This window comes from Myotis davidii, unplaced genomic scaffold, assembly GCF_000327345.1.
Source record: "Myotis davidii unplaced genomic scaffold, ASM32734v1 scaffold78, whole genome shotgun sequence".
Lineage (NCBI taxonomy): Eukaryota > Metazoa > Chordata > Mammalia > Chiroptera > Vespertilionidae > Myotis > Myotis davidii.
The window spans coordinates 2,630,609-2,655,827 of record NW_006290305.1 but is presented as its reverse complement, the minus strand read 5'-3'; the positions used below and the strand labels follow the sequence as shown (position 1 = coordinate 2,655,827).

At 35.4% G+C, this 25,219-nt stretch overlaps 1 protein-coding gene and 1 long non-coding RNA gene across 4 annotated transcripts in view; both read right to left on the bottom strand.

Annotated features, from left to right (window-relative positions):
- Positions 1-25,219, bottom strand: part of PTPN2 (protein tyrosine phosphatase, non-receptor type 2) — a 61,821-nt gene that overhangs the window by 5,448 nt on the left and 31,154 nt on the right. For 2 of the 3 annotated variants that reach the window (XM_006763253.2, XM_015563580.1), the window contains exons 3-9: positions 24,913-25,013; positions 20,471-20,569; positions 15,804-15,941; positions 8,414-8,623; positions 7,319-7,471; positions 4,448-4,629; positions 2,154-2,255 (exon numbers count right to left, since the gene is read on the bottom strand). In XM_006763253.2, the coding sequence (XP_006763316.1) occupies positions 2,154-2,255; positions 4,448-4,629; positions 7,319-7,471; positions 8,414-8,623; positions 15,804-15,941; positions 20,471-20,569; positions 24,913-25,013 (985 nt within the window). The remainder of the gene's footprint in view (positions 1-2,153; positions 2,256-4,447; positions 4,630-7,318; positions 7,472-8,413; positions 8,624-15,803; positions 15,942-20,470; positions 20,570-24,912; positions 25,014-25,219) is intronic. The other variant, XM_015563581.1, reaches the window with a different exon arrangement.
- On the bottom strand, positions 23,240-24,897 carry LOC107183002. The gene is made up of 2 exons (XR_001513782.1): positions 23,977-24,897; positions 23,240-23,278 (listed from the first exon to the last, which is right to left on the bottom strand). It is a non-coding gene; the product is annotated as an uncharacterized LOC107183002 (long non-coding RNA).

The window sequence follows — 25,219 nt, the reverse complement described above, 5'->3', positions numbered from 1 at the left end:
TATTATCAATTAGTACATGGCACCTATTATTATTGTTGGTAAAAACTTAACACACTATCCTCAAGGACCTGCTTGGGGGAGGTAAGATAACTAACATTGCAGAAGTTCATCAACAAATGTTTACTACACTGACTATAATTTTAAAAATGTTACAACAAACACCACCCAGAAGGACAGAAAGCAGACAAAAAGCAAAGCTGCGATACTGAATCCAATGAAGCTCATTCTCCTGCAGTGGGGCAGTGTGCATATGATCAGCATTTGCTTTCCATAATAAGTCTTTACCTTTTTGTTTAAAGCAAGGCTATCTTCAACTGGAAATTTAATATGGTCTAGCCATATCTGAGTTGCAGAATAATATATTGTATTTTAACAAAGCAAGACAAGTTGGAAAGAAAGATTTTAAACAATAATGAACTAAAACATAAAGGTCTTGGTGCTTGAACACAGATTTAATGCAGACAGACATAAGAAAATGTCCCTCTTACCTCCTTTCCATTTAAAGGTTACAGGACACAGTAATACTGAATTAGGACACAGGCAGAAGTTTATTTATTTAATATGTAGTACCACCTACATCCTCTTTCATACTTGCAGCACAATTAACACATTCAAGAAGGCTACCAAATCAACTCAAAACATCTGTCAATGGTTTTCAAACTGTTTTTTTAAATTATAACTAATCCCTTAAAATAATTAAACTTCATGCAATAATCTTACGTAGTATATAGAAGAAATAAAGGAGAGAGATGGTCCGGTTGAAAGTAAAGGTTGATACCTTGGAGTCTTTCCTACCACTTCTTGTTGACCCCTTAGAAATCTAATGAGCACAGTTTGAAAACCAGCAAAATAATGGTATTTCATTATTTCAGCAATTAAATGTATAACAACTATTAAAAGTTTAAGTTAAATAAGTTGAACACTTAATGGAATGTAGGGTTTGAAGAAAACTGCCATTCCAGCAGCAGTTAAATTCATTAAACAATACACTTTAAAAAATACCCATTAAGAAGTTAAAGGGACAATGTAAAGTTTGTAAATCATCATACTATTTATTTAAGTAGAAAGAACTTAAAAATATTTATTTCAAAATTCAGTCTAGTATACTGAAATCATGGCAGTAAAATGCTGCTCCTTATTTTTATTTTCTAAATCATGATTTACCCCAATTATAAATTAGGGTAGTTACATTGAAATCTTCATAAAAAATAAGAGGTATAAGTAATGGGCTTTACAGAAACCAACTTCTTTACAAAGTCTTGATCAACTGTATTACCTGACTATTCAGTAAGGAGAATTTCCTTTTAAATATATTTTTAGGGAAAAATTTTGTTTCTTTGATTTTCTTTTTAAAATTGGAAAAACCATAAAACATAAAAGAAATGCACAGATATGGTAAAAAAAAAATGCTTACTAAGAGTTCTAACTGCTCAAATTTCTCCTTATGAAAATATCCAGTACAATTGAACCACATACAATTTTTTATTATAACAAATTTTTCAAATTTAGCTTTCTAAAAAAGTACATTTAACTACAAAAGTAAGATTAAATACTTATAAAATATATTTACCTTGACATGGTTAAGAATATAAATTATTGATGTTCATGTCAATAGTACATTATACATTACACACATTATTTAAAGGTCATTTTCTTTTCAGTAATATAATGTAGATAAAACCACGATATTTATTGCTTGTATCAAGTGCAGGTTAAAATCCAGGTAGCATCAAAAACAAATCCTTGTGATAAAGGATCTTCCTCAATTTGGTCAGGTGAAATATTACGTTTAACATGTATGAATACAGTTGCAAAATGTACCAGTTTTTAACAGGCATTAGAGTCTTTATTTTAGATCACCGTTTACAACTTGGGGATAGTGCCCTGAGATGTTGGGCTGAGGACTGAATATATTATTTATCTGGTTGGTGTCTATTCTACTGCTCCATTTTGGGGGATATGAGAAGTTCGCTAACAGAAAATCCTTGTGATTAATGCAACACTGTCAGCTATTAGTGCAGAAGCTTGCTGGGCACAATTGTATTATTTATAGGACACTCTGCTGAAAAAACAGTGTCCAGCCAACAAAAGCGCCAACCAAAATGACTGACACAAACCCCATCTTAGTGAAAATAGGTTGCCAATATAACCACCTTTTTCTTTTTCGTTCAGTCTCATTTAGCCTCTGTTTCATCTGCTGCACCTTCTGAGCCGTGTTAGCTTTTCTGTCTTCTCGAATTCGTTTCCGTAGAACACTACGAATAAATATGAACAAATTATAAGAAGTGCTTGCAGGACTTAATTACTCTCATACAGAGGACTTAACCTCAAATATCCACATTTCCCACACACACACATTTTTCAACTCAAACATTGTCATTTTTTTTAAAAAGGAAAAGATTTGGCTCAAATAAACTCTTACGAAAATTCTCAAAAACATAAACAACTAAAAGGGATAAAAAGCCTTAGTACTCTAAATGGTCCAAAGATGTGTTCTGATGATATATAAAATATTAACAAATACTTTTAGTAGGACCTGATAATAAGCATTGAGCTTTCTTTCTTGAACTGGTGACTGTCAGTTTTCTTTCTTTCTTATTTTTTTTCTTTATTGATCAAGGTATTACATATGTGTCCTTATCCTCCCTTGCCCCTTCCCCCCAACTCATACCCTCACCCCCCTGGTGTCTTGTCCATTGGTTAGGCTTATATGCATACATACAAGTCCTTTGATCTCTTTTCTTTCTTTCTTTGCTAACCAGCCAGAAGTGGAAAGATAAGCGGGTCCCCTATCATCTGATCCCCTTTTGTGTTTATACTTGATTTTTGACAAAGCCCTTGATAAAAGCCATCAACTTATTACTCTGTCCATACAGATCTCTAGCTTTCATTTGCTTAATACAGAATTTATGTTCCAATGGAAGCTCTTTGATTTCCAAGATAATGACCCTAGGACTACATAAAGAACAGCAAAGGTAACATGTAAGTTACAATTGCCTATATTACTGCAAAAAACTAACCAGTCTTCCTGCCTCCAAATTAAACATCGCCACAGTAATTTTCCTAAAGCATGGCTTTGATCATGTAGCTTGATGAAAAATCTTGAATGCCTTTTCAGTGTCTACTATGACATTAAGAGCCAACCTTTCCCTAACCAAAATGTCTAACCTGAATCTAATAATGAAAAACAATCAGAAGAATCCAGATTGAGGAGCATTCTAAAAGGAACTGGTCTTGCCCTAGCTGATTTGGGTTAGTGGATAGAGCGTCGGCCTACGGACTGAGGGGTCTCGGGTTCGATTCCGGTCAAGGGCACATGCCCGGGTTGTGGGCTCGTTCCCCAGTCGGGGGCGTGTGGGAGGCAGCCGATGGGTGGTTCTCTCTGATCATTGATGTTTCTATCTCTCCCTCCCTCTCTGAAATAAATAAAAATATATTTTAAAAAAGGAACTGGTCTAGAAGCTGCAAAAACACCAAAGTCAAGCAAGAAAAAAAAAAGTGGCGAACAGATTAAAGGAAACTAAAGAATCACATTAACTGGCTAGGCCAGTGTGGTTCAGTGGATGAAAATCCACTGAGAGGTCACCATTCCATTCCCTGTCAGGACACATGCCCAGTTTGCAGTCTTGATCTCCAGTAGGGGGTGTGCAGGAGGCAGCCAATCAATGATTCTCTTCTCATCATTGATGTTTCTACCTTTCTCCCTCTCCCTTCCTCTCTCTGAAATCAATAAAAAGATATTTAAAAAAAAAAGAATCATGTTAACCAAATAAAATGCATGGCCCTCAATTATATCTTGAATTAAAAAAAGAAAATAGCTATAGAGATTGGGACCATGAAAATGTTCCAAAATTTAGATTATGGTGATGACTATACAACTGTAAATATACTAAATCTATAGAAATGTACACTTTAAATGAATAAACTTAATGGTATGTAGATTATATCTAAGTTATGATGTGGATTTTTTTACAACTATATTAGATTTAAAAAAGTAATTTATTACTATATTAGATTTTTAAAAAACTTTATTCTTTTTCCAATAATAGAATTAAGCTTTAGCATTCAATTAAATATTTTATAATTTTATAAAAGCCAGATTACCAATTACATTATAACTATAGTACAAACACTACATAATTGTACAAATGGCAGGTATTCATACCATTTATTTTCTCTACCATGCTATATATTTTAGCATCCAATTATATATATTAACTTTTATGCTCAATTCGTATTTTGTTCAACATTTCCAACAGGTATCTGTCTGTAAGTATTGGCTTCTTATTAGAATGGGAAGTTCCTTGAGATCAGTGATGTAATCATATACTATTTAAATACCCTCAGGTAATAAATAAGTGGTTATATTAGTTCAATAAACAAAGGGCCTACATTAGTTCACATCTACTGACCTTTCTAAAAAACAGTCTCATCTTTTTATTCTTACCTCTCACTGTTCTCCTCCACAGTATCTTGCATTTTAGAGGACAGTCCTGTGTATCTGTCGCCTGTCAGTTTTTCTTCTTCTAGCCCTATCCTGTTCCCATTGTATTTTTCATTCATTAGTTTGGTGGGGGAATGATCAAAAACAGGACATAAATCTTCTTTAGAAAGTTCTTTCCACCGTTTCTAGATAAGGAAGAGAAAAAAAACAAATGCAAACTCAAATTTTGGCTTTTCTTAATATTAAAAGAACTTAAGAATTGAAATTCTATAGTCAATTTAAGAAAACCCTATAATGCTCATAAATAGAAAAGGACCTCATTAAATTATTACTCATGGTGAGAAGATTTTAGCCAATGCCAGATTTTGTAAGACTCCTAATCCACAGATATGTAACCCTAGAAGCAGTGACCAAGATGGCATTTGAATGTGATCTAGTATCTCCTTATTCCTTGCCACTATCTAACCTAATGAAGAACCGATGGTGAGATCTCCAAAGAGGTCCCCATGATGCCAAAGGACTTTAATATGGTTGACCATACCAGGCATTCTAGCAGCCCCAGGTACCCAGCCCACACCAGGTTAGGGAAAACTCCTCTAGTATGCATAAACTTCAGAGTGGGCAGGATTTAGACCACAATGAAGAAAAATTACATTTTTATGACCTACCCACAAAGCCTGTTGTGATTAATAAGATGACAGGTGAAAGGGCCTAGCATCATATCTGGCAAGTATTAGTCTACTTTGCCCTTACTGCCACCCTCCCTAGAGAGAGAGGACAAGGAAGAAGAGGTGCAGAGTATTTCTAGGCCTCTGGAAGATAAAGGCAGTGACAAAATACAGGCCAAAAAGGGAGAAGGTAAGTAGAACCTCAACACAGGGGATGATGGTCTCTGAAGTCTTTCAAGGGCTAATAAGACAACCATCCATCTCCTGCCAATAACCAGAGTAGTAGAGGAGGCAGAAGGGAGAGGAATGGCTTTGATTATTTATAACTTCAACATTGGCACAAAATGACTTGGTGTAGACGGGGTGGCCCCCTTTGAAGATCCTATCATGGAAAGATGGCGTCTTAAGTCTACTGAATAAGGAACTATATAGCTATTGTTGCAGGATTTGAACAGAAATTAACAATGCAACCTATACTTTTATAGAACTTATGGAATGCGCACTCCCTGGAGTTACTTTGATACAAAACAGCATTGTTAAAAACAATCCTTGTATATTTACATTTTTTAAAATCCTGGAAAATTCATTAATAAACGAGTTTCATTATCATACAACAGAGGAATTAAAAAGAAAAGGGCATTTTACCACACTCCAACTTTTCTGTGTCTATTTTATTAAGCTGTATATTAATGCATCTTTTTGTTTTATAGTAGTAGATTCACAAAAGACTTAGAGAATGTAAAATTCTATAATTTGTTGTATTTGGAAGACAGTGAGTAATACAGTTTGGTACAATTTGGTGAGAAGATGAGAACACATTGAGCTGAATCCTGTGAGACGAGGCCAGAAAGAAAGCAGATCTCAAGGACAGAGGTCTCTGAAATTCATTTGAGAAACAACAGGGTGAAACTAAACTCTCCTGAGCAAGGACCTAAGAGGACTTAAACCATATCCAGAAAGAATATTTTGCCAATTGTGAAAACTACCATAATGGAACATAAGAGTAAGATGTTTTCTCTTTAGATGACTATATATCATTTTTCTTTCTTCCCTTACTTCAAATTTTTGTTACTAAGTCCAAATAGATTTTTTATATTGAAGAAGATGCAAGTCAGGAAACAAAAGATACTTACTAAGCACTTACTGTCCTAATGCTTCAAATACACTAGTTTTTAATCCTAACAGGAATCTTAGGAGGTAGGTACTACTACTGTTCTTATTACAACCTTTTTATAGATGAGATGCGTTGAGAGAGTTTAAGTAACTTGTCCAATGCTATGCGGCTAATGAATAGTAGGGTCAGAATCTTAAGCCAGGTACTCTAGATTAACTATCATATAAACCCTCATGATTACCTGTAAAAAGCACAGCAACTTCAAACACCAGATAGTTTAAGAAAGTACCCAGTAAAAAATATTAAATTGTCTCCAGAATTTATGTTGGTCAATATCTGAAGTTTCTGTCCTCTACTAAGACCTAGTTATAGCAACTTGGCCTTATTCTAGACAAAACTCAACAATGTCAAAAAATGAGATGCCAAAAATCAAGTCTTATTGGGCCACAACCCGGAATATGCAACAAATTCAGAATCTGTCAACAAGAAAAGCCCTCATCAAAGGGTGTGTGTGTGTGTGTGTGTGTGTGTGTGTGTGTGTGTGTGTGTGAGAGAGAGAGAGAGAGAGAGAGAGAGACAGAGAGAGAGAGAATATGCTGGTGATTAAAATAAAACACAATAATGTCATTTTGCCATGCCTCTGAGCAGCAAACTCACTCAACTAAAAGGCACTCCAAAATCAACTGCCTCAAATTCTCAATAAAATATCTATTATATAAACTAAGTATTCTATAATCTCAGATCAAGTTTTTAATGAGGAAAAGTACCTAAATTTTCTGGGTTATTTTTTTTTCTAGTTTATTTTAATGATTAAATGCTTAAACCCTCCTTACATGAAAATTTTATTTTCTTTAATGAAATGCTGTTCCCAGTAGGGCTTTTGAGTAACAGGCAGGATTTCACATGAGGCTGAGGTAGGTATATTTGAGGAAGTGAGCTTAAATTTTTACAATTGTAAGTTGGCCAGCTGGATTTGCCACATGAATGTAAATATGCCTTTTGGAAGGGAGACTATAAGTTGCTTAAAAGGAGTGCAGTTATATGATGCTAATCATATTACACAGGTACTATTTTTTCCCTGAAAAAGCTTACCTGTATATTTGAATCTCCCTTTATAAATTTTGCTCCTTCTATTATAGTCATATATGAAAATCTGAGTTGATCTGGCGTCTGAATAAGTCCCATTCGATATTTTCTCATATTCAGTAACAGTTGTTTAATGTTAATATCATCTCCTTTCTCCATCTGCAAGAAAGGTAGAAAGTAAATTAGTCAAGCCTTTTGTTGTTAAGAGTCCAGGAAAGAGAAGAAATACAGGATAATTGCTAAGAATTTTGGCATGTCCTATGTTCTTCCGAAGAAACAAGGATAAGTTATCATCAAAGTTGCATGTCTGTACAAAACCACCTTCCCCAGACACCTGTTCTCTCCCCACCTCAACTGTTTAAGTAGTAGATGGAGGACTTTTGGTCCTTTAGCTGATTCACAATTGATTCCAAACCAATCACAGTCAACTCATTTAACTTGCCCAGGTTTGGTCTAAGGAAGGATTTATGATCAGTTCTGGCTTAATGTAAAGAAAGTTTCAATGAGATTATTAGTGCTCTTTTTTTTTTTTTTAAAGAAGATTGTGGCAGGGGTAAAGCTTTTTGCCCACTCCCCTTCCGCCTTCATGTCTGTGCACAGCAGCCATCTGGAGATGGTGAAGAAGGAAAACAGGAAGAGCCCAGATCCACAATGACACTGATGGGCCACTGCATCAGCCCTGGACTACTGATAGGGTATTATAACCACCATACCTCCCCACAGCTAAAAAAGAAAAAAGTTGTTGAAATTATGTTTGGCAGGGAACAGGCACAAACACAATTCAGTTTTAAAAGTCACCATTAATAGAATAGACACTGGAGTTTTACACATGTCAAAGTTCACTTTGATACATCAATCCAATTTTTGAATGAAATATACTATATATATGCATCAATAGATGTATTAAGGTGCAACTGTTCTTATATCTTGTAAGTGCAGCTGCAATAGTGTACATGAGATTTTTAGTTTTGCTTTTTTGTAAAGGCAGAAGTTTAAATTTGAAAAACGCAGTTCTAGGATACTGACATTAGAGCTTATTTCTGCTAATGGAAACAATACAAAAGTAAACATGCCTAAAATTAGATCATAAGAGGCACTTACCAGAACAAGACACGTATCTACTAGAGAAAAGGTGCCTGACCGCCCAATGCCTGCACTGCAGTGGATCACTGCAGGCCCATGCTCAGGACTCAAGGAACCTGATTCTCTCACTTTACATAAGAAATTGAGAAATGAAGCTGGTGATTCAGGGACTCCAAAATCTGGCCAGGTAGTATAATGAAAGTGAGATATTGTTCTGGTTTCACCACTCTGAAAGGTAAAAATCAAAGGGAAAAGTTAGTTCTTTTTTCTTTTAAAAAATTACTTCAGAAAGGTTGTGTTTTGTGTAATGCTTTTAATCCTATGGACTTTTGGTACCTGATTTTTCCTTTGGTTTTTGATAATAATTTACACAAGTTTGGGAAAATTTTCTTTAGAATATTTTAATAATAGCTAGCACATTATTTTACAGGTATATTCTAAGTATTTTATGTATTGAGCATACAACAATCCTTTTAAAAACCATTTTATAGATGAGAAAACAGAGCTGAAAGGTTGAGTGATTTCTTCAACATCACACATTTAGAAATTGGCAGAGCCAGAATTTAAAGATGCAATCTGGTGCAGCATTTGAGTTCTTAACCACTAACCTGTACCATATATGTTGTGTATTATTTTCTTTAATTCATACATGATGATGAGTGGATTCTTTTTTCCCCCTATTTTTAAAAATGTCTACTAGTATAATTTTATATGTTTTAATGGTTTCCCTTTTAGGAATTCCAATTTTTTTTAGATATAATCTTTTTCCATTCTATGAGTTATCTTTTAGATTCTGCTACAAAGGCACAGAGGAACAACTTAAGAATTTTTTTAAAAACCTCTACATTTTTTTAATAGAAATTGCTCTCTTAATTGCTGCTTTTCCCTATGGTAATAATCTCCAGTCCTAAAACTGTTTATATGCCTTTGCTGATATGCTAAAATGGTTTACCAACATGCTTAATGTTTCCTGTCTCTTAATGCCTGCCTGGCATTCACTATCACTTCCTGGATATTCCTGATGATCTTATATTTCTGAATAACTCATTATGAAAATGTTCCTTAGCTTTTGCCAATTGCCTTTTGCCCCAAGAAGCACTTATGTGCCTTGTACTTTTCATTTCTGTAAACGAAGCAATAATCCTCTAACATGTCTTTGCACAATTTTTCAGTTTTATTATGTTTTTGGTAGAAGCCATAGAAGCAACATAAAAAATCATGATATTTTTAATGGTTAACAGCTAAACATTATTATTATTATAATAGCATCCTGCTTTCAATATAAATTTTCAAAACTAAAGTCAGTTTTCATTAAAAAAGTAATAAAATTTCCCCTTTTTCAGTAGAAATTAAGAGTCCTAAGTCCCAGACTAAGTTATATCAGTTAGGTATAGAACTGATAAAACAGTGTAGAAATTTAAAAATATATTTAAAAAAGGCTCAGTATATAGTGTTAGTGACTAATTTTATATCCAGCTTTCATAATTCCAAATATATCATGATCCTGCACAGATTAATATACTAAGGTACTAGAAGATCTCCCTATTACTAATAAAAATGATCATTGTGGTTACTATACTTCAAAACATTTCCAAAGTATGGAACGAGAAGGAAGCCAGGCTGTAAAAGATACATACTGTAGGATTCCACGCATATGATAGTCTGGAAAAGGCAAAATTATAGCAATAGAAGCAGCCCAGTGGATTCAAGGAGCTGGGAGTGGGGGGTGGGGGGTAGGGCTGACTGTACACAGGCATGATAAAATTTGGAGAGGGATGTTGATGGTACACAACTAAATGCATTGTCAAAACTCAGAAATGTATACTAAAAAGATAGTATCTTACTGTATATGAAAGAGGGAATTAAATTTACTGTATCAAAGAAAGGTACTTAAAACATTCAAATTAAGAAGGTTTTTACAAAGTCATAAATGGACAGGTAACAACCTGACAACCACCTGCTGTGGTCATCAGCCACCATACAGTGCTAACCATGCACAACAGAGCCAGACTTGGTCCATGTGAGCATAAACCAGGTATGGTATGAACCTGTTGGATACCCCAGGTCTTGGGGAGGTAGCCCCAGGACCCTGCTTGCATATAAGCTGTGCTCCTTAGAGTGTGGCCCAGTGTTCCTATGTGGTTATATGTTCAGTTATTGCATCATCTCCTGGCTCAATACCTATGGTTACCTCACAATCCTAAGTGACTGCTTGCTTTTTCTTTGCTTGTATGATTTTGGCTCAAGACTAGTGGTCCCTTGTGTGTGTGTGTTTTTCCAAATTCAGGTCATGCTGTCTGAGATACTCAAAGCCAGTTCCCAGAAATGCTCGCAACTATTTGTATAATACAGTCTTCTCCACTAATAGATTTTTGAAAAATTGGTCTTTTTCTTCTCTACCAAACTATACTAAAAAATTTCTTTAATTTAATCCTACTGAAAAAAAAAGATTAAAAAAACACAACTCACAAAACCATGTAAGTCCCAAAAGACCACATAAAGCAATGAGACTTATGCTTACTCTGTGGTATAAAAAAAAAATGTTTATATGCATAATTGGACCCCCTTTCCCTCTTTTTCATGTGTGTGTGGGGGAAAGGTTTGCCAAAGGATAGAGCTAAACAAAATGAATCTTTATTCCAAACAAGCTCTACATTTCAACTTTAGAATATGTGACAAATCCTTATTTCAAAACTGTGGAAGCACTCTCTCCTTCTCCTAAGTCACCACATCACATCCGTTTTTCTTCAGTGATGCCCAGTCCATCTCTCCCACCCCTTTCCCACTTTTGTACCTCACACCCACATATACCTGGTTTGCATCCACCACTGCATAGCTATCCGCATCTCTAGCTGCTCTGTACATGCCTGCTAAATTTTCTCTGTAAAATGTTGCATTATGTGTACTAACTCTACATAAAAATGTCAGTGGGTCACTATTCTTTTTAAGGCAAAAATCTCATTTACATTTTTTGAAGGAGAATTCTAAATTTAAAGTCTTTGAATAAGGATCTCAAACTCATTAAGGGGGGGCAAAAGTAGGCTTACAGTTATTTCTATGAAAAATACAATAATTAATAAATAACATAAAAGTAAACTCTGTATTTTGCATAGTCACAACTGTAAACCTATGTCTGCCCCACCCTGTATATGGAGACCAGAAAGACAATCTAGAGTTGAGTAGGTCTGAGACAATGAGGAGCTGACAGGCTTAAGGCAATGATAATTTAAGAGCATGCCATCTAAAGTCATTCAAGTTAATTATTATTTTTTATCATCAATATACATAATATTACATATTTTCTAATTAGTATAAATCTATACAGCTCTATGGTTCCAAGCCTAATAATTTTTATACTTTAAGCATATATAGGAGGTACCAAGATTATGATTCTAAAAGGCTTTCCTAATCCCCAATTTTGTCGACTATAAATGGGGTTAACGAGAGTACTTACCTTAGAAGGCTATTGTGAGGAATAATTGAAACGACTAATGCAAAGTGCCTAACATATGCTTGATAAATGCTTAACATAAACTATTTCTGAAACTATTATACTCATTAATTACCTTTATTGTAGCCCCTAATAAGCTCTAATCAATTGTAAACTCTCCACATTTTCAATCTCGTCACTTATTATTTCCTCTGCACTCAAAGAATATTGCAGTTTGTTAACCCTAGCTCCTAAATACTAGACTTCTCAAATCTGTACCCTCATTGTCACTGCCTTACTTTAGTCTCTCATTATTTTTGCCAGGAGATTAATATTGTCCATGTTAAATATTTAGTTACTTTGATTTAGTTTGAAAGATTACTAGAACTCACCAGATCCAAAGGGGAGGAGAGTGACATGAATAGTTAGGGTATGAGGTTTTCATTCTAAGCAAAGAAAAAAGCAATACTCAGGGGCATGGGCCCCAACGAAAAGCCTACTTGGAAGTGTAAGTCTTAGCAAGAACAAATCCGGAGTGCCTGAGGAGATTAGACCAGGAGGCAAGGACCGGACTGGCTGGGTCATAGGCTTCTGCATCGCCCATGGAGGATTTTAGAGCATGGTGACAGGATCATGCCTGCGTTTGAGAATAACCACTCAGGGGTAGTATGGTGAAAAATGTACTCAGTGCAATGCCAAAAGGAAGTTCAAAGGGAACAGGTAAGGACCGTGCCCATGAGGAGTGGAAAACCTTGTTATATGGAGTCAAAATACACAATACACATATAAAAATAGTGAACAAGCCAGTACAATGGTAAAACTTAAATTATGGAGAGAAGCCTGTAGCTGTTAGAAATAAATACATCACAGATATGAGATCTAAGAAAGAAATGGGACACAAGTGATAGCGCTTGAAGGCTACAAATAGGCAGAGAAGAGAGGACATTCCAGGTGGGATAACCCTTTATGCTGTTTTAACTCAAATCCCAGCTAAACTTCATAATACTTAGACACTCATCTGTTTTGGGCAAATCTACAGGAACAGAGAAACAGAAGGCCAGCTGTTGGCATTACAACAGTATTCCTGAAACTTGGTAAACATATAGCTGGCCAACAGTATTATGGAAAATAGTGAAAGGCAACTAAAAAAACACCTAAAAAACAAGTAAGTACTCTTGATGACCTTGTATTTTAAAAGCCCCTCAAAAAATATCTTCACAGCTTAAGCCACAGGGCCACTTTAAAAGCAGAGATTGAATCTCTTCATTCGGGGCCAAAGTTCAGATTCTTAGCTATAATCAAGACACTGGAGAAAACTGCTGGTATGTAGCTTTACTGCTCCATTAAGACAAGAGCTCTGTAAAAGAGCAGGGCCTGCACAGGCTGCTTTTGGCCCTGGATCTGTTAATAGATACAAGCCACACTCCTTTAGAAGCCAACTGGTTCTCTGAAGCTCAGGGATTATCAAGGAAGATCTGTAAGGGGAACTGGCGTGGGGGGTGGGGCAGGACAAAGGTGGGCTAGAGGGGGTCAATGTGGGGGGAAAGGGGACATATGTAATACTTTCAACAATAAAGCTTAAAAAGAAAAAAAAAGATCTGCAGGTGAGGTTGGCTATCCTCCCCTACTTCAGTGATGGCAAACCTTTTGAGCTCGGTGTGTCAGCATTTTGAAAAACGCTAACTTAACTCTGGTGCCGTGTCACATAGAAATTTTTTGATATTTGCAACCATAGTAAAACAAAGACTTATATTTTTGATATTTATTTTATATATTTAAACGCCATTTAACAAAGAAAAATCAACCAAAAAAATGAGTTCGCGTGTCACCTCTGACACACGTGTCATAGATTCGCCATCACTGCCCTACTTCATCCCTCCCTCATTATTTCTTTCTCCCTCAACCTGTTTTCAATTACCACTACTCCACAGTCCTTTGCAATTCATTAGTATTTCAAAGGAAAAAGGTATGGGCAACTATTAATAACTATGGATCCTGCACTGAGTCTTCGACATTATTATGGTATTAACTCACTTGATACTTAATGACCCCATGAGATAGGTACATCATTATCCTCACTCTGTAGATGAGAAAACTGAGGCACAGAAGTTAAGTAATGAGACCAATCACACAACCAAGAGCGGTGAGCTGGGACTTAAACTCGGGCAATTTGGTTCCAGAGTCTAAATATCTAACCAAATGCAATTCTACCTCTCACACTGAAATGCTACTTTATTCTTCTAACATTCCTAGTTCTTACTAAAGATCTTAAACTAGAATATAAACAAATTGTTGCTATTTAATTATGGTAGACTGAACCTAGGCCAATAAGAAATCGTGCAGTTGCTAGCAACTAAAACAGAGTGGTTGGTCAGCTCACATGGTAACCTCAACTTTAGAAAGATGCTTTAGAACCAAGAACTTTCTTTTTCTACAAAGTCTTTTTCAAAAGACTTAACCCCATGTCATTAGAATACAGGAGTTCTGAATTTGAGTTCTGGTCTGTCATTTATTAGCTGAGTAGTCTGTCTATAGGAGTGTGGGGGGAAATCCTATAACCTAACAGATTTTAGTGTTTGTTGGTTTTTAAAGAAAATATGAAGTAAAGGGATATTACAAATATTTACTCTATCCACATTCCAGGAACACTGTGGGTCAAATGATATGTGAAAGTGCTTTGTAAACTCATAAACAAAACACAAAAGTCACTGTTTTATTATTTGAGATATAATCAGTTTTCAATTAGGTTTCAGAAACAGGGAAAAACATCTATGCCCTTCTTCATTTTAATGACATAGAGATGAAGTACCTGGGATAAATACCAAAAGAAGATGATTCAGAGAACCATGAGAAGTTTATGGAAATGCAGCTCTGTTTCTGGGAATAGCATTGTACAATCCAGTATCAAAGAGCTTAAGACATATGTAAATGAAACAGTTGGTGCAGAATAAATACAGTAAGGGAAATTTAAAAATTTACAAGTCTAAGCCTTATAATTCCCAACCCTGAGCCTTCTTAGAGGACCTAAAGAGATCACATAATAAGCTTAGTTATGGATGTCATGGAAAGCTGGACCTGGGCCTTAAGTACATAGTACTCTAAGTACCTGTGCTTAGAGTATAAAATAAAACGAGGTATTCAAGAGATCAACCATAGAAATATTTGTAGGTATCTAGAAAATACTTTTATGTATATCCCTTGTTCTCTGTAAAGCCTTTTTTGTTAATAATCATGTTAATTAATCTACTTAATGGTTAACTAAAAGAGTATCTCATATTATAGACTAGATACATTCCTTTTTGTTTTGTTTTGTTTGCACTAGATACATTCTTAAAGTCATTTATGGCAAGCAAACATTTTCCTATTTTCTAGTTTTCTTAGTTTCTAATTGCATTTCAGAATCACTCTCATTTCATATTTTCTAGATATTCTAATTACAATACAAAGAAGGTAAAAGAGGCAAGTGGGAAAAGAAGAGAAAGGTCTTGATCCCCAGCTTGACAACAGCAGGCTCACAATCCACCATTTACATGTATCTCAACCAAGTACCAGAGAACAATTCTTATATTTCTGGAAAAAATCCAAGTATACACTCTTAAGAGCATATGTTCAATTTATTTCACCATTTCTCCCAATTCAGTAATGCCAAATTTCTGTGTGGTGAATCACTTAAATTAACAACATTCTAGTAAGTTATTTTTTTAAATAGCTTGCTACTCTGAACAGTGGTAAGTACCAGGAGCTGTCGTTTATTGGGTTCCTATTCTGCATTAGGTGCTTCGCATACACATCTTCATTTGATCTCAATGGTCCAGAAAAGGAAGTATTATGATAAAAATGTGCTACTCCAAACTTCAAATCTAATAACAAAGAACATCTGAAACTAATGTAATATTGTGCCAATTATAATTTTTAAAAAATCTAATAAAGAATAATTCTTTAAATCTTCATATAACTTTGGGGCATGAAAAGTCTTACATTGATATTTTCTAACTGCAGTAGATGTACTGTATAATATGACTTCACATCTTCTGACAAGAACTTCACACTGAATCCTGTTTCTTTAAACAGCATCTCCCGGTCGTCTTTTGTTGGCCAGTACTGTGCACATTTAACCTAAATTTAAGAATATGTATATAAATATATTTAGAATATAGACATTATAAAACCATAAAAAGTTGGGGGTAAAAACAAATCACATACATAGATACTATTTTTTTCAACAATCCAAATCTAAGAATAGTAACACTATATTTGATGTTTATTTTAATCTGATGGGCATTTTATAAGGGCAGGTTTGTAAAATGTTCCTATAACATATATAAAAGTCATAAAAGGTATCATACTCGTAAAATAAAAATGAAGCTGTCATTTCAAAAGCATAAAAACATAGAGTAACATCATACTGGCAATTCCCTTTATGTTTCCAAAAGTACCAAACACTTAGAAGAATCTTGTATTCAAACAATATTGAAAAGGCTCTACTTTATAAGTAGGTTCCATAAATATATATGAATCTACTACTAAATGCTACACATCTAGAAATAACACTACATATTTACTTACTAAAATTAAGTCAGACAAGAGTATCAAAAGGTAACCCACCTTTACCTAGAGTTATTACCTTTTGGCAGAACTACTAATATGAAATTAGGTTTGTGACAGTAAAAGCATCTTCCCAAAAGCCAAATTATGAAGCCAGTAGGCTGAGGCAAGGTTAGTCATTTCATTAATAAACCACATCATTTTAGAAAAGAAGATTAATTAAACTAAGAGGAACAGAGACATGAATAAATAAAAGAGATCATTTCTTAAGAGGAAAAGAAGAAAATTAAAATAAAATTAAAAAAGAAATGAAGTGACAAATAGAATTAGAGAGACATTGTGAGAAATATAAAAAATGGGCAAAGAAAACCTAACACATATATAATAGGAGGACCCAAAGAACACCAAAGCAAGCAAGAGAATAAATAATAAAAGTGTGGTTCAATAAATTTTTCTTTAAAAAGAGAAAAAAATATTTCAATTCACATAATGAAAGAGTACACTATGCACCTGGAGAAACTAACCCAGAATGCCCATCATAAGACATATTTAGGTACAATTAATAGAATGTGGAGAAAAAAATCCCTTGGGTAACCTAGGTTAAAAAAAAAGTGACTTATAAAGGAAAAACAGTAAGATTTCCATTTGACTTTGAAAGTAATTTGAATGCCAGAAAGAAATGAAGTAATATATTTAAGTTGCTCAAAGAAAAGCTAATGTAAAAAGGAGTTCATGTCTTGCCAAACTGTCTTTTAAGTATTATGACAGCAGGTAAACTGTTGTCAACATGTAAGAAATCAGGGACTATAATATAATGCCTGTGAGTCCTTCCTTAGGATCCACCAGAAAATGACTATAGACAGAACAACTGGAAAGACAGTAACAAAAACTGGTGATGAATATTAAATACACATTTACATGTAGAACTAAGATTTCTAGTCTATGGCCATACCACGCTGAACACGCCAGATCTTGTCTGATCTCGGAAGCTAAGCAGGGTCGGACCTGGTTATTACTTGGATGGGAGAACTAAGATTTCTAAAGGGATATAAGAGAGACTCTAGTATGCTATATACTCTGACAACATAGGTAAAACATAACACACACACACAGAAAGAATGGAGAAAAAAACTTTTAAACATTTTTCAGGAATTATTTTGGTGATGGAGTTGGTACTGTTTTTAGGACTAATATTTGTGTGAAATTTGGGACAAAGTAAATGAGTCGTTATAAAATATTCTACATCCCGCCGAAACCGGTTTGGCTCAGTGGATAGAGCGTCGGCCTGCGGACTGGAGGGTCCCGGGTTCGATTCCGGTCAAGGGCATGTACCTGGGTTGCGGGCACATCTACAGTGGGGAGTGTGCAGGAGGCAGCTGATCGATGTTCCTCTCTCATCGATGTTTCTAACTATCTCTCTCCCTTCCTCTCTGTAAAAAAATCAATAAAATATATTTAAAAAAAATAAAATAAAATATTCTACATCCCTAGTGTCTTTTGAGAACCAGAATGGAAGGTAACACATATAAAGTAGAACAAATTAAGCCAACCCCTATATTCCTAAATTTAATTTTGGAAATATCAGTATGAACTCCTGAGGTATTATTATCTTAACATACAAACGTATTTTTTTCTCTGGCTCTGTTCACTGAAAAGCTTTAAAAACAATGACCAACCCAGTAGCAAGGCTCCTTAAAGACATGCCTGAGCCTGGCCGCTGTGGCTCGGTGATTGCGTGGGGACCCAGGAACCAAAAGGTCAGTGGGTGGATTCCCGATCAGGGCACGTGCTGGGGTTTCGGGCTCAATCCCCAGTAGGGGGCGTGCAGGAGGCAGCCAATGGATGATGTTTCTCTCATCGATGTTTCTATCTCTCTATCCCTCTCTCTCTCTCTCTCTAAAAATCAATAAAAACACATTATATTTAAAAAAAGAAATGCCTGATTCCCTGGAAAAGAGTTAAGATGAGCCTTCAGTATGTAGTTATTCCAGATAGCAAGAAGGCTATTTAGGACTCTTAGGTTTGTTTTATTTATTTATTTTTTTTAAATATATTTTATTGATTTTTTACAGAGAGGAAAGGAGAGGGATAGGGAGTTAGAAACATCGATGAGAGAGAAACATCGATCAGCTGCCTCCTGCACACCCCTGATGGGGATGTGCCTGCAACTAAGGCACATGCCCTTGACCGGAATCGAACCTGGAACCCTTCAGTCCACAGGCCAATGCTCTATCCACTGAGCCAAACCAGTTAGGGCTCTTAGGTTTGTTTTAAAAGGACGCAGGGCCCAACTTGAAGAAGTAGCAGTAATCTCTTCAAGTAAAATGAAATTAATAAAATATTTTTTAATCCATGAGTTCATAATAATTGATATGCCCCTCCCTAAGACTAAAAGAACCCTAACTAGTCACCTGTTGAAGACACTAGGGAATCAACTGTTTTAAAAACTGCTTTTTCGCCAAAACCGGTTTGGCTCAGTGGATAGAGCGTCGGCTTGCGGACTGAAAGGTCCCAGGTTCGATTCCGGTCAAGGGCATGTACCTGGGCTGCGGGCACATCCCCAGTGGGAGATGTGCAGGAGGCGGCTGATCGATGTTTCTCTCTCATCGATGTTTCTAACTCTCTATCTCTCAACCTTCCTTTCTGTAAAAAAATCAATAAAATATATTTTAAAAAAAACAAACTGCTTTTTCTCTATAAAGGTGGTCAAGTAACTAGAATAAAAAAAAATTTTTTTTAAATATATTTCATTGATTTTTTTACAGAGAGGAAGGGAGAGAGACAGAGAGCCAGAAACATCGAAGAGAGAGAAACATCGATCAGCTGCCTCCTGCACATCTCCTACTGGGGATGTGCCCGCAACCCAGGTACATGCCCCCGACCGGAATCAAACCTGGGACCCTTCAGTCCGCAGGCCGACGCTCCATCCACTGAGCCAAACCGGTTTCGGCGAAAAAAAATTTTTTAATATAAGTATTTCAACATAAACTCAAAAAGGAATGATAAAATTGTAGTATCACTATTTTGTAACCCCCTAAACGAAGGAACTAAGGATTGAACAACAATGGCTGCTAACATCATAAAAAGAAAGATAATCAGACATTATAGACCTCTTGATAAATAACACATCACCACCTATGAAGTAATTATCCCCCAAATAATTAAACATGAATCCTCTTAAGTGTCTAGATCCAACCACCATAAATATGATCTCCAATTTTTGGTGGCAATCTTATTTATACAGTAATAATACACCAAAGTTTAAACATCAGATTAAAATAAACATCAAATAGCCCTCGTATTATGAGGGCTAAAACTAATAAAGCATCTAGTTTGCAATGCTGCTCAAGCTGTTTAAACTGACAATGCCATCATGACTTAATTTTTAAATCATATTGGAAACCATGAAAAATCACTGTAACTGATTGTTGGACATTCTGGTATGTCAATGCCACTTCAGAGATAAATTGGAAAAATTTTCACCACCATAGAAAACCAGCAACTATAAATTTAGATAACAATAAGAACCAGGAATCTGAAGTAGAATAGTTCAAGATCTTAAGGCTGAAAGAGACCTTAATGATAATACTTTCCAATGTGCTGAGTTGACAGAAAATCAATCTAAAGCTGCAGTTAAAAGACTTAAGCTACGTTATAGCAGTGATTAGCATTGTGTTTAGATTGTAATTCAAATTTCAAAACTTTCCCACTTACTATCTCATGACTTAAGAGCCAATAATAATCTATAAAGATTTTAAAAGTCTCATCACTTTAATCTTTTCTAAAACTTCCAAGATTTTTTATGATAATAAATTGTAAAGATTCTACTAAAGCCTAGGTGTTCAAAAGTTTTATGTCTACTCCTAGTTAGTATTTGTTCCATTATATTTATATCTTTGAGGGTTGTAGTCTGCAATTGTTACTTAAATATTTAAGGTAAAAAAGGAAAAGCATACTTTAGTTCTTTGGATAAGAAACACCACCTTTTAGCAATTAAAGCCCAAAAGTTATGAATGAATATCACAAAAGAAATATGAAAACATTTATAAGTTAATGATCACAAGCAGGACACTAAGCTGTAAATATTAATTATTACTCACCGATTCTTTCTCTACAACTCGGTTTAGCATCACAACTGCTTTCGTCTTTTGCTGCCAAACCATGAGCCAGAAATGACAACCTGTATTAGGAAGTGGACCCTGTAAGAACAGGGAAGAAAAAGTAGATTAAGAGAAAGGTGATGGAGTAAGGCTTGAGGAAAACTCCTTATAGTATGCTTCTGGTTGAGAACAATGTATTGGATCATAATTGGTAAATGACAACTTTAAATCCACTTGAATTTAAAAATATATCTGGGTCTGGGTCTGGCTGGTGTGGCTCACTGGTCAGAGTGTCATCTTGAGCACTGAAGGGTAACAGGTTCAGTTCCTAGTCAACAGCACATACCTGGGTTGTAGGATCAAACCCCAGCCCTGGTCAGTCTGGGCATATGCGGGAGGCAACCAATCGACGTGTCTCTCTCACATCATGTCTGTCTGTCTGTCTTCCTCCCTCCCTTCCTCCCTCCCACTCTTTTCCTTCCTCCCTTCCATGGTCCCCTGAAAAAATATTAAAGGAGCCCTAGCCGGTTTGGCTCAATGGATAGAGTGTTGGACTGAAGGGTCTCAGGTTCGATTCCAGTCAAGGGCATGCCCAGGTTGCGGGCTCGAACCCCAGTGGGGGGCATGCAGGAGGCAGCCAATCAATAAATCTCTCCCATCACTGATGTTTCTATCTCTCTCTCCTCTCCCTTCCTCTCTGAAATCAATAAAAACATTTCTTTAAAAGAGGGAGTTTGTGCAACTACTGACCAACCAACCCAAGTTAATTACAAAAAGAATGCCAGAAAAAGCAGAAATTTCCAAGTACCTAAACCACTATAACTGTTCATCTACAAAACTATAGCTTGTGTGACCTCAATAGAATTAAAAGGGGTAACATACTACAATAATGCCATGAGGAAAAAAAATCATATTACGTACTTCCAATTATCTTCACATTGTGTAGCATAGGGCAGAAAAAAGGACAAATAAGAGATCAAAGATCGTGCCCAAATTATGACTAATTTTAAATAAGTGAAGGTAAAAAAAAATGAGATTTCAATGTACCTAAAGTAACTCAGCATACATTAACCTCAGACGACAGGTGGTAGAGTGGTGAGTGAGGGTCAAGTCAGCCTGGAGCTTCAGCTCCACAAGGAAAACAAGGTGACTCAACTCGTGCCAGACTGAAAGCATCTGTACGGCAGGTATAGTCCCTGGGATGTAGCAGATGCTCTTAACTATTATTTGAATTCATAAACTCTAAGCTTCTAAGTTATTAAAATACTAGAATTCTAATGAGAATCCCAAGAATCCCTAATGTTGGAGGATACTGTTCTCACTCAATATATATTATCTACTGCTGGATCTAATTCTTAAAAAAAAAACAAAAACCAAAAAACACGAACACTGAAAATGGTAAAAAGAGCAATGGGTAAATCACCAGAAAAAAAATACCTTTTTTTTAAACTAAAAAAATGGATGAATCAACCAACCAATGAAGTCACTCCTAGTGTGCACCTACACACACACACACACACACACACACACACACACACACACACCACATTCTGTTAGTAGTTTTAAAAGGGGATAAAGGTTTATCTGAGCTCTCCCTCTTACCAGCAATACCACCAACTTTCTTCTGTGAAATGAAGATTTATACCAACGGGCTGATACGTATATGTTTTTTAAATTCATAAAACTCAGAGGAAAAGATGATAAAAAAGCAACAATACAGTCATAACAACTGAGGTTATAATAAACATTTAGCATCTTTAGTTTCCTCTATCCTTTGAAATATTTTCTGAGTATGTTCTCTTTCCAATGTACTAGGTACATGGGCAAGATCAGTCTCAGTCTTCATAGAACTTACAAAGGAGAAGAGAAGTGACTTGGAATGTAAGGAAGCACAAAAACAACAACACCCAATCATCCCTGGTTGGTGTGGCTCAGTTGGTTAGAAAAGATTCGATTCCCAGTCAGGGCACATGGGTTGATCCCTGGCCCTGGTACCAGTACAGGTGGGAGGCAACCAATTGATGTCTCTTTCACATTGATATTTCTCTCTCTCCCCACCTCCCTTCCACTCTCTCTAAAAATATCAATGCAAAAAATATACTCAGGTGAGGATTGAAAATAAACAAATAAATAAAAAATACCCATTTCAAATTAAAAGACACACAGACAGAAAGTAAAGGGATAAAAAGATGTGGGGGGGTAAAGTGGGGGGGGGGGGGAGAGCAGCTGTGGTACCAATACCTAGTATCAGACAAAATAGACTTTAAAACTATTAACAAGAGACAAAGAAACGCCCAGCAATTACACTTCTGGTTATTTATCTGAAGGCTATTTAATTCTGTCATAAACATATATGCATTCCTGTGTTCACTGCACCATTATTTACAATAGCCAAGATATGGACACAATCTAAGTGTCCATAGACGAATGAACAAAGAAGATGCGATACTATATACAATGGAATATTACTCAGCTATAAAAAATAGGAATAAAATCTTGCCATATGTGACAACATGGGTGGACCTAAGGGGTATTATGCTAAATTAAATAAGACATAGAAAGACAAATGCCAGATGATTTCACTTACATGTGAAATCTAAAAAACAAAACAGAAACAAACTCCATAGATACAGAGAACATTTTGATGGTTGTCAGATGGCCAGGAGGTTTGGGGGATAGGTGGAAAAGAAGAAGAGATTAAGAGGTACAAAATTCGAAGAAGGAACCCTGTAGGTTGCTGGGTGTAAAAGAAAAACAAAGACTTTTTTCTTCAAATTGAAACTCTTTAATTCCGGCCTGAAAATTATCCTAGAAGGAAATAAAAAGAGGTTTCCTTTAAACATCTAAAAAAAAAAAAAGAGGTACAAATTCCAGTTATAAAAACAATCACAGGATATAAAATACAGCAGTCAGTAATTTTTAATAATTATGTATGGTGAAAGATGGACACTAGACTTATCAGCGTGATCAGTTTGTAAGTTATGTAAATATCCAATCTCTATGTTGTACACCTGAAACTAATGTACGTTAACTGTAATACATGAAAATTTAAAAAATATTTTTAAAATGATTTAGGATAATTATTGTTTTCTTTTTTTTAACATTACAGTTTTTCCAAATAGAAAGTAAATTTTTTAACTCTAAGTTTATCGAAAAATGTCATTAATGCTCACAAGAAAAACTTCAAATATTACAGAAAGGCAGAAAAATGGCAAATAAAAGTCTCCATTCATAATTCCCAGAGACTGACTAATGGTATATGTATAATTTATTTGGCCAGACCCTTATAGATTATTTTAGTTCTATTACTTGTGGTCCTATGCTATCAAAATTAAATTGCAACAAACATCCAGGCATATATATTGATGTACATGTTTGACAACTGAGTATTATAAACTTTTAAGTCTCTGCTGTTCTGCCAAGTGAAAAGTGGTAGCTGATTACTGGTTTAAATTTGTATTCCCTATTTACTAGAAATATTGAGGATCTTTTCATATGTACATTACCAACTTATCTTTTTCTTTGAACTGTGAGTTGATGGTCTTTACCAGTTTTTTCACAGATTGTTTCCCCTTTTCTTTTTGATTAACAGGAACTGTCTTACTTCAAGCAAAATAAAGTAATTAATTTTAGTTCCTATGAATTAGAAATAATCTAATGGCTTACAGTTACATTCATTTTAACATCTTTTTATATTATCTTGATCCAAATTGAGTTTTTAAAAATCTTAATATTATAAATATACAACTTATCTTTGGAATATTTAAAAATCACTAACTAGAGGAAATGACATCACTATTAATTAAGTCTATTATTTAATAAATAAAGGTTACCTGGTATAGATAAACCAAAATAATTTCTATTATCTCAGAATGGGAGAAAGTACTGAAATATAGGTGTGGCCAATGTGCCAAGAAGCAATCAGGCAAAAATGCCAAAGGGAACCACCAGGCTCTCTGGTCTCCTAGTCAGTCCTCTGCCCTGAACAAAGGCCCAAGGGCAGGACACCACCTCGGGCGTGTGCATACTCTCAAAACATATATGCCAGAGAGGGGAGGAGCAAAGAGCTTTCAAAGGGTCTCTGGATATCACACAGATTATACGAAGAGAAATGGAAAAAGTTAATAAGAGATTAACAAAGGCTTTGTATCAAGTATAAAGCAAGGAAGATAATTTGCCTGAAAAGAACTGACTTGAGGAATTTCATCAAAAATGTTTCCTTCACAGAATATATAACATTAAAATTAATTTTACTTTTATCTTAAATATACAAAGTTGTAAAACATCATAATTTCTATAACTCATTACATAACATAGCAACAGAAGAAACTGAAATAGCATTTCACTTCCAAAAGAAGTCAAACATACTTTTATCTATGTTTTAAAGTCGACAATCACAGAAACTGCATTGTCAGTTATTTGCTCAACCTCACACCACTTGCCTGTGTTAAGATGTAACTCCTTTGTGCCTCTTCTATGTCCACTAAGCTGGCATTAATATAATCATTTTCAGCATTTTGCAGTTTAACACGACTGTGATCATCTGAAAAACAGAATAAGCCATAACTGTTATTTCAAACTTGTCATTTCCATTTTTAATTTTAATTTCTAGGTATCCTATCTAATAAAGAGGGAATATGCAAATAGACCATCAGGCTGTCACAAAGATGGTGGCGCCCATAGCCAAAGATGGCGACACCCAGTCCCCTCAGCCCCGCCGGTGTTCCCCAGTCCTTTCAGTCCCGCTGG